Source organism: Oryctolagus cuniculus, chromosome 2, assembly GCF_964237555.1.
Source record: "Oryctolagus cuniculus chromosome 2, mOryCun1.1, whole genome shotgun sequence".
NCBI classification, from domain to species: domain Eukaryota; kingdom Metazoa; phylum Chordata; class Mammalia; order Lagomorpha; family Leporidae; genus Oryctolagus; species Oryctolagus cuniculus.
Genome location: NC_091433.1, coordinates 78550115 through 78562611, shown reverse-complemented (window position 1 = coordinate 78562611; position 12497 = coordinate 78550115). Strand labels below are relative to the sequence as shown.

Here is a 12497-nt window from a genome sequence, read left to right as displayed (position 1 = left end):
GAGAGGGCTGCCATTTTCTTGAACCCACAGAGCGGCAGGTACTGAACTCCTGGGCATATAGTGGGGCTGTGGTGAAGATAAATGCGGCACCCCCAGATAAAACCCCACGCGCCCCCCGCACCAGGCCAGCGAGGTGCCCGCGCACCGGCGGCTCTGACACAACACAGGGCCTCGGCGTCCACCACACGAACGCGTGACTGCCTGCTCTGCCCCGCTTTTGTTTACCCGCCCTCCTCCCCCTGAGCCCCCGCAACGACCCCCGGCCCCCCGAAGCCGCCAGACCCAGGACGACGGCGCGTGCGGGGCAAGGGGCAGGCGGGGCGGGAAGTCTGTGGCTCCCACACTTCAGGGAGCAAGAGAAAGACATCCTCAGAGACCCAGGGGCAACAAAGGCGACGCGGACGAACCCGACCCAGGCCGCCCCGCCGCTCCAGGACCCCGCGGCGAGGACAGCCTCGCGCGCCTCCGCGCCCGGCGCGCTCCCGCACCCAGCGAGGCGCCCCCAGCCCCGCAGCCGGCGCTCGTCCGCGGCACCCGCCCCCGGGGCGGTGCCGGGAACACGCGGCGCCTCCGCCGGTCACGTGGGGGGCTGCTCCGCCGGGCGGCGCTGCCGCTTCCCGATCGCGCCCTCCCAGCGCCGGGGACGCGGCGCTCGCGCTCCCGCCCGAGCCCGGGGGAAGCGGAGACAAGGAGGCGCCGCCGCCCCCCTCCTCGCCGCGGCGCCCCGGCCCCGAGCCCGCAGCATGCCCGCCGCGGAGCCGAGCGCCGCCCTCCTCCCGGAGCTCGCGGCGGTGACGACGCTGCCGGCCGCGGGCCCGCGGCTGCGAGGGTAGCGGGACCGGGGAGTCGGGCACCCCCAGGCGCCGCGCGGCGGGCGGAGCGCGAGGAGGAGGAGCAGGCATCCTCCGCGGCGCGGCGCGCCCATGGCCCGCGAGCTAGGAGAATGCGAGCTGCGCTCCCCGCCGGCCGCCGCCTCCCCCAGCGCCGCGTGCTCGGCGCCCCCCAGAGCTGCTCGCGTCGCCGCCGCCGCCCCGCAGCTTCGGGCGCCCGGCCGCTGGCTGCGCTAGGACCCACGGCCGCCGGCCGCCGAGGGGCACTGGGAAGGGAGGAGCGGGCGCCGGCCGGGGCGCAGCGCGGCATGCAGCGGCGGGCTCCTGCGCCCGCGTGAGGCTGTCGGCCCCGCGCCCCGCCATGGCTGGGAAGGACAGTGGCAACCTGAAGACGGTGAGGCTGTGGCGGGACGCCGCCCTGCGCGCCAGGAAGCTGCGGAGCAACCTGCGCCAGCTCACGCTCAGCGCGGCCGGGGGCTGCCCCGGGGCAGGCGCCGACCCGCTCGAGTCCCCCGACGCCCCCCAGCTCGTGCTGCCGGCCAACATCGGGGACATTGAGGTGCTGAACTTGGGGAACAACGGCCTGGAGGAGGTGCCCGAGGGGTTGGGGTCGGCGCTAGGCAGCCTGCGCGTCCTGGTACTGCGCAGGAACCGCTTTGCCCGGCTGCCCCCGGCCGTGGCCGAGCTCGGCCACCACCTCACCGAGCTGGACGTGAGCCACAACCGGCTGGCCGCCCTGGGAGCGGAGGTGGTGAGCGCCCTGCGGGAGCTGCGCAAGCTCAACCTCAGCCACAACCAGCTGCCCGCGCTGCCCGCCCAGCTGGGCTCCCTCGCGCACCTGGAGGAGCTGGACGTCAGCTTTAACCGGCTGGCGCACCTGCCCGACTCGCTGTCTTGCCTCCACCGCCTGCGCACCCTGGACGTGGACCACAACCAGCTCAGCGCCTTCCCCCGGCAGCTGCTGCAGCTGGCAGCACTGGAGGAACTGGACGTGTCCAGCAACCGGCTGCGGGGCCTACCTGAGGATATCAGCGCCCTGAGCGCCCTCAAGATCCTGTGGCTGAGCGGCGCCGAGCTGGGCACCTTGCCCAGCGGCTTCTGCGAGCTGGCCAGTTTGGAGAGCCTCATGCTGGACAGCAACGGGCTGCAGGCTCTGCCCGCCCAGTTCAGCCGGCTGCAACGGCTCAAAATGCTTAACCTCTCCTCCAACCTCTTTGAGGAGTTCCCTGCCGCGCTGCTGCCTCTGGCTGGCCTGGAGGAGCTCTACCTGAGCCGCAACCAGCTCACCTCGGTGCCATCGCTGATCTCGGGCCTGAGCCGGCTGCTCACTCTGTGGCTGGATAACAACCGCATCCGCTACCTGCCCGACTCCATCGTGGAGCTGACCGGCCTGGAGGAGCTGGTGCTGCAGGGCAATCAGATCGCTGTGCTGCCGGACAACTTTGGCCAGCTCTCCAGGGTGGGCCTGTGGAAGATCAAGGACAACCCCCTGATCCAGCCCCCCTACGAGGTCTGCATGAAGGGGATCCCCTACATCGCAGCCTACCAGAAGGAGCTGGCGCATTCTCAGCCAGCGGTGCAGCCCCGCCTCAAACTGCTCCTGCTGGGCCACAAGGCTGCAGGCAAGACCTTGCTCCGCCATGGCCTCACGGAGGAGCGAGTGGAGGGCGGCCAGGGAGGAGGGGACCAGGAGAAGAGCTGCCCACCTGCGCCTCCGCAGGGGAGCAAGGGCATCGAAGTGACCAGCTGGACGGCCGATGCTTCCCGGGGCCTGCGCTTCATCGTGTATGACTTGGCCGGGGACGAAAGTTACGAGGTGATCCAGCCCTTCTTCCTCTCCCCGGGGGCCCTGTACGTGCTGGTGGTCAACTTGGCCACCTATGAGCCACGCCGCTTTCCCAGCACCGTGGGCTCCTTCTTGCACCGGGTGGGGGCGCGGGTGCCTCACGCCGTGGTGTGCATCGTGGGCACGCACGCAGACCTGTGCGGGGAGCGGGAACTGGAGGAGAAGTGCCTGGACATCCACCGGCAGATCGCCCTGCAGGAGAAGCGCGATGCTGAGGGGCTGAGCCGTCTGGCCCGGGTGGTGGACGAGGCCCTGGCCCGGGACTTCGAGCTGCGTTCGGCCAGCCCCCACGCGGCCTACTACGGCGTGTCCGACAAGAACCTGCGGCGGCGCAAGGCCCATTTCCAGTACCTGCTCAACCACCGGCTGCAGATCCTTTCCCCGGTGCTGCCGGTGAGCTGCAGGGACCCCCGCCAGTTGCAGCGCCTCCGGGACAAGCTGCTCTCGGTAGCCGAGCACCGAGAAATCTTCCCCAACCTGCATCGCGTCCTGCCTCGGTCCTGGCAGGTGCTGGAGGAGCTGCACTTCCAGCCACCGCAGGCGCAACGACTTTGGCTGAGCTGGTGGGACTCGGCGCGCCTGGGCTTGCAGGCAGGGCTGACGGAGGACCGGCTGCAGAGCGCCCTCTCCTACCTGCACGAGAGTGGCAAGCTGCTCTACTTCGAAGACAGCCCAGCCCTCAAGGAGCACGTCTTCCACAACCTCACCCGCCTCATCGACATCCTCAATGTCTTCTTCCAGAGGGATGCTTCCCTGCTGTTGCACAAACTGCTGCTGGGCGCCAGTGGAGAGGGCGAGGGCGAGGCAGATGGCTCCCCCGCCGGGGCGCTGCCCGCGCCCGGCCAGGACCTGCTGCGGGCCACCCAGCTCCATCATTACGTGGAGGGCTTCCTGCTGCACGGGCTCCTGCCAGCCCACGTCATTCGGTTGCTGCTCAAGCCTCACGTCCAGGCCCAGCAGGATTTGCAGCTGCTGCTGGAGTTGCTGGAGAAGATGGGACTCTGTTACTGCCTCAATAAACCCAAGGGGAAGCCTCTGAATGGGTCCACGGCCTGGTACAAGTTCCCCTGCTACGTGCAGAACGAGGTGCCCCACGCAGAGGCCTGGATCAATGGGACCAACCTAGCCGGGCAGTCTTTTGTGGCGGAGCAGCTGCAGATTGAATATAGTTTCCCTTTTACCTTTCCACCGGGCTTGTTTGCGCGCTACAGCGTGCAGATCAACAGCCATGTGGTGCACAGGTCGGACGGCAAATTTCAGATCTTTGCGTACAGAGGGAAAGTGCCCGTGGTGGTGAGTTACAGACCTGCCAAGGGGGTCCTGCAGCCAGACACCCTGTCCATTGCCAGCCATGCCTCGTTGCCCAACATATGGACCGCATGGCAAGCCATAACCCCGTTGGTGGAGGAGCTCAACGTACTGCTGCAGGAGTGGCCCGGTCTGCACTACACCGTGCACATCCTCTGTTCTAAGTGCCTTAAGAGAGGGTCGCCCAATCCGCACGCTTTCCCAGGTAAGAGGAGATGGTTGCATTCTTAAGACTGCTGATACTTGTTTCTCCTTTGGCTGAGTGTTGGCTTAACCCCACAGGTTTTCCAGGGACGCTTTTGCAGGGTGCACAGAGGGGGATTTGGGGACCAGCAGAAGGCGGGCAGTCCTCGAGCAACGTAAAATGCTCGCTCACAAGTTGTCACAGTAGACTCAGGCCCCCGAAGCAGGTTGCAGCCCCAGCATCCCCCGTGACCCTTCTGGTTTGAGTCCCTGTCGCGCGGAGGGAGATTTCAGGTCGGTGCCAAGGAGCTGGGTGGTGTCTGGCCTTAAGAAAGCCCTTTGCTCAGGCTCCATTGAGATGCATGTCAGACGCCTGGGAGACAGAGGGAAGGCTGGGTTTTAAGTGCCTATTGTCATGTTCTTTTGTTTAAATTCAGTAGTGCTAGCGTCCAGCAAAAGTTATCTTAGCTCCTTTTTATTAAGAAATTCCAGAGAAGACTGTGGTGTGATTAGGGTGGGTGACGGATGAGTAATGACAAAAACGCATGACTAAATCCTGAGCTCGCCGTCCCGCCCGCACACTCCAGCAGGAGAGAGCCAGCCGTCACCCAGGGCTCCGAGGGGGGACTTTCCGTGGGCTTTTCCTGGCCATTTGGAGCTTTACGTGCAACTCGAGGTGGGGTTTTTTGGTGGTGGGAGTGCAGAGCTCTGACAGTGTTTTAGAAGACAAGGAAAGGATGCAAAACCGACAAGACTTCTGGCTTCTGGACCGTGTTTTCCAATGGCCTCATTTTGTTCCTTTTCATAACCCTTGGAAGATGAATGGGAGAATCCCCAGGACTAGTTGCCTGTTTTTTTTTTTCTTTTTCCCCAAGACTTACTTTTTTTTTTTTTTTTTTTTTTAGAACAATTTCAGGTTTACAACCAAACTGAGCAGAAGGCACAGGGGGTTTTCCATGTTGCCCCCTGCCCCTGTACCCCTCCCCCCGAGGCGTAGCCTCCTGCTCTGTCAACATCTCCCACTGCGTGGGTCACTGGTTCCCACTGATGAAGCTGCAGTGACGCATCATTATCACCCCGAGTGCTGAGTTTACGTTAGGGTTCATTGTCGGCGTTGCGCGTCCCGTGGGTTTGGACAAATATACAGTGATAGGAAGCCGGCATTATACTCTCAGGAGAGTAGTTTTACTGCCCTAAACACCTCTGTACCCCACTGGTTCAAACCTCCTCCTCCACGCCTGGCAACCACTGAGCTGCTTTCTCTGTAGTTTTGCCTTTTCCTTGTCTGGGATGTTTTTCCAGCCTGGTTAATTGGTATCCAGAGAGTCTTTAGCTGGGAATGTGCCTGTTTCCTTATCCCTCGTAGTTCTTTAAACAACGGATTTTTGTGGAGCAGCTTTGGTTAACAGCGTTACAGGCGTTGCAGTGGTGTCACTGCTGGGTTCTCACCTCGGCCCCCTCCCCAGGGTGCACGGCGGGCTGCCCAATGGAAGAGCACTTGCCACTCGGATCTTTGTCCCAGCCTGAGTGCCAACCAGAATGCAGCTCCCAACAGTATCAGGAAGGAATCGGATGCCCCTGTTTGCAAAGAGAACATCTTTCCGTTGCTCCAGATCTAGGCTGCAGTTAGTTCCTCAGTGTGAAGAAAGCCACCATATTCAGTTACCGGTCAGCTGAGCCTTCCACCCTGGTGCTGGCCGGTGTCTTGTCAGGCAGGGTGGGACTGGGTAGGTTCTGTGTATTTGCCTTTGTCTTTTATTCACGGGAGCAAAAGTGCTTTTTCTTGTGTCCCCGAGAGGAATAAAGTGGTGGGGGATTACATATTCGCAGACTCGCTTGGTGACTAAGGGCAGTTCTTCCTCCGGAGAGGGAGTCTTGCTAACACCCAGGCTATCTGCAACAAAGGGAATGACGTATGGTATCGAACAAGTAAAGATCCGCGCAGAGGAATTCCAAGAACTTTGAGGAGTAAGCAGTGAGGCTGGAATCTTTTGACTTCCGCTCGTTATTTTTGCTTTTTAGCAGTCGTACATTCCACAGACAAGCTGGGACTGGGATGCAGACACAAGCCCATTCTCTTGCTGCTGGTTGTCTTTCAAAGGAGACACGCCTGGTTTGCAATCCAGGCTGTAAGGAAGAGGTGACTTTTCTTCACTGTGAACACAAAGAATGGTTGGAGAATTGTGACACAGATATTGAATAGAAATAAGGGATCCGTTGCTTTTATACTGGGTAGACTCTATGTTTGCTTTTGTAATATATAGACTATACATTCATGTTTCTGTCTGATCAAAAATGAGTTACCTGTTCTGAGTTGTCTAGAGTTGTGTTTCTTCCAGAAGCAGCAAAGGGCATGGGATACTGGAAAAAAAATGATGGTATCTTTTTCTAAGAAGACAGGGAGAAAACATGTTTTCCTCTTTTATGTTTCTGTAATAGCCATCATTTGTTATAAGTGTCACTGTTCAGGGTGACATGACAAAAGTGGTCAGGTGATGTGGAAACAGAATTATAGTTTTGGGTGGTGTTCGTTACTTGGGGTACACATGAGAAGTAATTGAATTCCTAGATTATTAAAATATATTCTGAGGCTGGCATTGGGGCAAAGCGGGTTAAGCTGCTACTTGCGATGCTGGCATCCCATGTGGACACCAGTTCTAGTCTCAGCTATTCTGCTTCAGATCCAGCTCCCTGTTAATGCACCTGGAAAAGCAGCAGAAGATGGCCCAGGTGCTTGGGCCCCTGGCTCCCATGTGGGAGACCCAGGTGAAGCTCCTGGTCCTTGGCTTTAGATTGGTCCAGCCCAGGCTGTTGCAGTCATTTGGGGAGTGAACCAGCAGGTGGAAGATCTCCCTCCCTGTCTGGCCCTCCCTCTCTCTAACTCTTTCAAAAAAAAAAAAATCTCTTATACATATTCTGATTCAGCAGAGACTTTTGAATCTGTTATTGGCTGTTTGCCTTTTTAAAAAGTCATTTTGCTTTTCAGGGGCATTAAAAAATTGGTTACTTAGTCTTACATTTTATTAAAGTGTCAGATTCTTTAAATAGTCATAATGTGGTATACAATTTTTAAAAACCTGGATTTTAAAGTTTCTAAACTTGGAGACGTTAAAATAAGAGTAAATAGCAAGTCCCTGCTTCCCTTGAGTTTATATAGAAGAAACAAAATTGCATTTATATTTCACAAGTGTTTTGATGTGAAAAGCCTGTCGTGGCCTTGTCCTGTTGAATTTTCTGCCCTGAACTGCACTAATGTAGTTGGAAATGTAATGCTAGATTTACTTCTCTTATTCTAGTTTATACAAGATAAGTAATGTTTTGGAAAATCCATAGTTAGAAAACTCTCATTTTAAAAGTCCCAGAGACATCACAGGAGATTGTTTGTGTCGGGGCTGTGATGAAGCTCGAGTGTCCCTGTGCCGGTCACCTGATTTCTGCAGGTGCAGGCCCACTGGCTGGGCCTCCCCTCCTTTTGCTCCATTCCTTCTCGTTACTTGGTCCTGTGTTCTTATCCAAGGGCACGATTCCTTTTTTTGTTGTTGTTTTTAAAGTTACTTATTTGGGGCCGGCACTGTGGCGCAGTGGGTTAACGCCCTGGCCTGAAGTGCCAGCATCCCTTATGGGCGCCAGTTCGAGACCTGGCTGCTCCACTTCCAGTCCAACTCTCTGCTATGGCCTGGGAAAGCAGTGGGGGGTGGCCCGAGTCCTAGGGCCTGTGCACCCGCATGGGAGACCCTGAGGAATAGAAATAAGGGATCTGTTGCTTTTATACTAGATAGACTCTGTGTTTGCTTTTGTAATATATAGACTGTACATACATTCATGTTTCTGTCTGATCAAAGGAAGCTCCTGAAGAAGCTCCTGGCTCCTGGTTTTGGATTGGCGCAGCTCCGGCAGTTGCAGCCAGTTGGGGAGTGAACCATCGGATGGAGGACCTCTCTCTCTCTTCCTCTCCTCTCGTAACTCTGACTTTCAAACAAATAAATAAATCTTTTAAAAAATTTACTTACTTATTTGAAAGGCAGAGTTACAGAGAGGGGCAGAGAGAGAGAGAAAGAGAGAGAATCTTCTATCTGCTGGTTCACTCCCCAAATGGCTGCAGTGGCCAGGGCCAGGGCTGGGTCAGGTCCAAGTTAGAAACCAAGAGCTTCATCTGGGTCTCCCATATGGGTGCAGGGGTCCAAGCACTTGGGCCATCTTCCGGTGCTTTCCCAGGTGTGCATTAGCAGGGAGCTGGATGGGAAGTGGAGCAGCCAGGCCTTGAACTGGTGCACCTATGGGATGCTGGTGCTGTGGGCGGTAGCATAGCCTGCTGTGCCACAGCGCTGGCCCCTGGGCACACTTTTTGGAGTAGGATATTATGTTTTTATTCAGTTCCTCCAATATGACATCTAGTTCTTCTGAGGCTAGGCCATGGTGGCCACAACTCAGGCCTGCAGCAAGTCTGCAAGCGCTTTGATACTCTCTACAGCAGCGGAATGAATGCAATGTGTTTTTCAGTTGGAAGAGTCTTAGTGAGTTGAACTTGCGTTGCATATGATTTGTCACTAAATGTTCCACTCTCTCAAGTTTTAAGGGTAAATCACACATTTTTTAAATGCGTGTGAGAGAGAGGGAGGGAGATTGCCCATCTGCTGGTTCACTCTCCAAATGCCTGTAACAGCTGGAACTGGGCTGGTCTCCTATGGGGGTGGCAGGAACGCATTCACCTCCGGCATCACTGCCGCCTCCTAGGGTCTGCATTAGCAGGCCTCAGGGCCTGAGTTGGGGATTAAACCCAGGCACGCCGATGCGGGGATTGTAGATGCCTTAACTGCTAGGGTAACTTTTAAGAATATTGAGGAGAAAACCCCAGATCAGTAGACAGAAGTAGTTACATGGCTTTCTTTAACTTCAGTTCCTTCCTCCATCGGCACTCCCGCCGTGTGCTCTGCACCTCATTTACAGGCCCCGCTGTGCACGTCTCGGAGGAGGCTGGGGCCGCTGGCCTTGTTCTGTGAGTGCTGTGTGTGTCATCATGGCTCTGATTCAGCTGTCAGCTTGCCTCCTCTGAGTGAGCCACACCTGGGCTTTGGAGCCTCCGTGAGCACCTCAGCTGTTTGCTTACGGATGTTTGGTCTTTTGTGAGAAATGTATTTCCTTCTTTGTGACTTGCACACTTGTCGAATTCCCAGGTAGCACTGTAAGGATAATCCTGCTGCGTTTTGCTTCCCAACTTGTCTCCCTTTCTCCCCCAAACACTCCTTGGGCCTGCTCCTGGCAGTTTGGTTTTTTTTTTTTTTGGTCTTGCCCTTGAATGAGTCCCTCATTGTGATCAGTGAAGCAGAGAAAAATTCTAGAAGCCTTATTATGATCTAAGTTTTAGAATGACTGGGGTTTGAGCTTGTCCGAGTTGTTTGAGCTGAATTCCTCATTGTTTTTCCTTTCACAAAGGTTATTCCATATCTTTGTGGTTTAGCTTTATTAATATTGGTGCTGCTTTGCTTTTATTTCTCTAAAGTCTTCTTTGAACTCTCTGCCACTTTGTTTCACGTGAAGACCAAAATCTTAACCCTACAGTGGAAGAAAGGGACGCTGTGCAGAATAGAATTCCCACCCGAGGACTTGGTGTGTCGGCCTTACTTCATGAGATAGTTCTTCTTTAAATTCTGAGACAGAATCTCGGGTCTATTTTTGCACAAATGATCTAGGATTTTCCAGATAAAGTCCTCTTATTTGTTTTAATTGTTGTCAGACATTGATGTCCTAGTATGCTCGCTGCCCATTACTCCCCAGCAAACCCTCTTCCTATTTTAGTTCTTTTCAAAGAAGATTTTATTTCTTTCAAAGGCAGAGTGATAGAGAGGTAGGGGTGTGGGTGTGGGATGGTAAGAGATTCCCATCATTGGTTGACTTTCCAGATGGCTGGAGCCAGGAGCCTGGAACTTCATCTCGGTCTCCCATGTGGGTGCAGGGACCCAGGAAGCACTTGGGCCATCTTCTGCTGCTTTCTCAGATGCAATAGCAGGGAGCTGGGTTAGAAGTAGAGCAGCCCGGATATGGGATGCAGGCTTTGCAGGCAGCAGCTTAACCTGCTCCACCACCATGCCCCCCATTGTAATTCTTTCTTCTTAGTATCTGACACATTGCCATGAGGTCAGGTGAGAGCATGTGTTGAGGCAAGGGTGATTGCCTGTGCCTGTGCAGGAGGAGGAGTTTCTGGCCCATTATACAGGAGAGCGATGGCAGCACAGCACAGGCTGGTGTGGGAGGAGACATTTCTGGTGCTTTTCTCCATCCACCCATTCACTTCCCTCCATGGGAACCTGTTTTGATTAAGGACCTGATCATTCATGCATGCATTAGGGCGTGCTGTGTTTTGTTTTCTCAGAAGCAGCAGCAGGTGCTGGCCTGGTCTCTGGCCTCCTTGGCCCTGCACCGGGGGGTGGAGTGGGATGGAGAGCTGCCTTGTGTCCAGCCTCTCTGGAAGTCACACCAGCTACAGTCTGCTTGGGGCAGGCCTGGCCAGCTCTCACTTCTCCCTGATTCAGCCTTCCTGATGACAAAATCTCAGGGCTGAGTAGTTGTCAGACGTGCCCTCCTCTGGGCGCTGGTGACCTTCTGCTCAGCAGGGAGGGGTATGGAGGCCCTGTGTGGCCCGAACTCTCCAGCCCTGCTGTAGCATTTGCCAAGCTGGCTCTCTGCCCCATGTTTGACTACTCATGTCTGCACAGCCTGGGGAACCCAGAATGAGATGGGCGTGTCAGGCAGCAGCAGATGGTGATGTGTCTCTGTCTTGTGGAAGGATGGCCGTGTTGCTCTGCAGGAGACGCTGTGCGCTAGGGTATCTGAATGTTCCTGGGCGCAGTGCTTAGTGGTTATTTTGAAGGATGTCAATGAGCAGGTGTTTCGCCTCTAGCAGTGTCCCGCACCAGGATGTCTGCATTGACTCCCGGCTCCAGCTTCCCCCAGTGCAGACCCTGGGAGGCAGTGGGTGGTGGCTCAGTGGTTGGCTTCTTGCCACCCACATGGGAAGCCTGGATTAAGTTCCTGGCTTCTGGCTGTGGCCTTGGCCTAGCCCTGGACATTATGGACATTCGGGGAAGTGAACCAATGAATAGGAGCACTCTCTCTCTTCCTCTCTCTCTCTCTCTTTTTGCCTCTCATATCAATAATAATATTAAAAGAAAGAACTAATGAAATTCTTGTGTTTCTGAATTGATTCTTGACAAATGGTTGTTTTGGTTATTTATGGTGTTCTTTATCTAAAAGTGTGTTCTCTAAGGAAGTCCTGTGTCATTTTCCCAGCTGGCTTTTTGGATACATCTGTTCTGCCCTCTGTATGCCTCTCCTAACCCTTTAAGGAAGGTGGGGAGGGGGTGAGCAGAAAGGGGCCAGTTTATCAGGAAGTCAAGGTGAGTTGAGGGGAGGCGCTGACTCTTGAGTGTCTCCTCTCATTCCCTCTCCATGGGCAGGGCCCAGCCCCACCTCCCAAAGCTGGCTTTTCCACTGCTCTCTTTCCCTACCTGAGCTCGATCCCTCCCTGACGATGGCCCCTGTTAGGAAGTACGGATGGTGGAGGAGGAATGGATGCAGGAAGGAAGATGTTTCCCGAGGTTCGTGTCTGATTTTGCCTTTTCTCCAGGTGGTGTTGCTTTCTGGAAGCCCTGGACTGGGTTAAGCCTGCTGATTTGAGTTCTGGGCAGAGGGGCCTGTTGTAATGCAAAGATGACTCAGTGTGCACCAGATACTTGGGTGCCTGTGGGAGAGTATTCCCTAGATACCCCTGCTTGTAGGACCAACTTCCACGTAGTGGGGGAGAAGGAGAAATTTAGTTATTTTTGCCTTTGCCACCAGATGCTTGAAAACATTTTCCCATTCTCGACGTGATCTTTTAGCCAAAACTAGTAGGGCTTGGTTTCTTAAAGGGTAAATTAATGAAAAGCTACCTGCCACATTTTTTTTTTTTTTTTTTTTTTGTCTTTGGCTGTAAATTTACAAAAGGCAAAGAGCATGAAAGGTGCAAACTGGGGTGGGGGAAGGCAATGGGCGGGAGCAGGACACAGGCGCAGCCTTGCTGATGGTGGCTCCCAGCCCGCAGGGTGTTTCATCTGCCTTGGGAAGTGACTTCCCGCCCTGGCCCCCAGGCGGTTCCACATTTGCACATCTGTGCACAAGCACATTGGAGGAAGGGCAAGGAGGAAAGGAGAACTGGAGTTTGCGAAGAGCCCTCTATGAGGTTCCCGTCCTGTGTGTGCTGTCCCGCTTTCTGGGTGGGGTGGCTCCGTGACTCAAGGCCTGTGCTGCTGCTGCAGCTGCTGCTGCTCCTGCTCCTCCTCCTCTTCCTCTTT

The 12497-nt window shown here is 55.5% G+C and overlaps 1 protein-coding gene across 6 annotated transcripts in view; it reads left to right on the top strand.

Annotated features, from left to right (window-relative positions):
- The first annotated feature begins 650 nt into the window (after positions 1-650).
- The window catches only part of MFHAS1 (multifunctional ROCO family signaling regulator 1), a 99536-nt gene continuing 87689 nt past the window's right edge, over positions 651-12497 (top strand). For all 6 annotated transcript variants that reach the window (XR_007914049.2, XR_007914051.2, XM_051832512.2 and 3 more), the window contains exon 1: positions 651-4189. Coding sequence is in view for 4 of the 6 variants with exons in the window: in XM_051832512.2 (XP_051688472.1) it covers positions 1192-4189 (2998 nt within the window). In the remaining 2 variants the exon portion in view is untranslated. The remainder of the gene's footprint in view (positions 4190-12497) is intronic.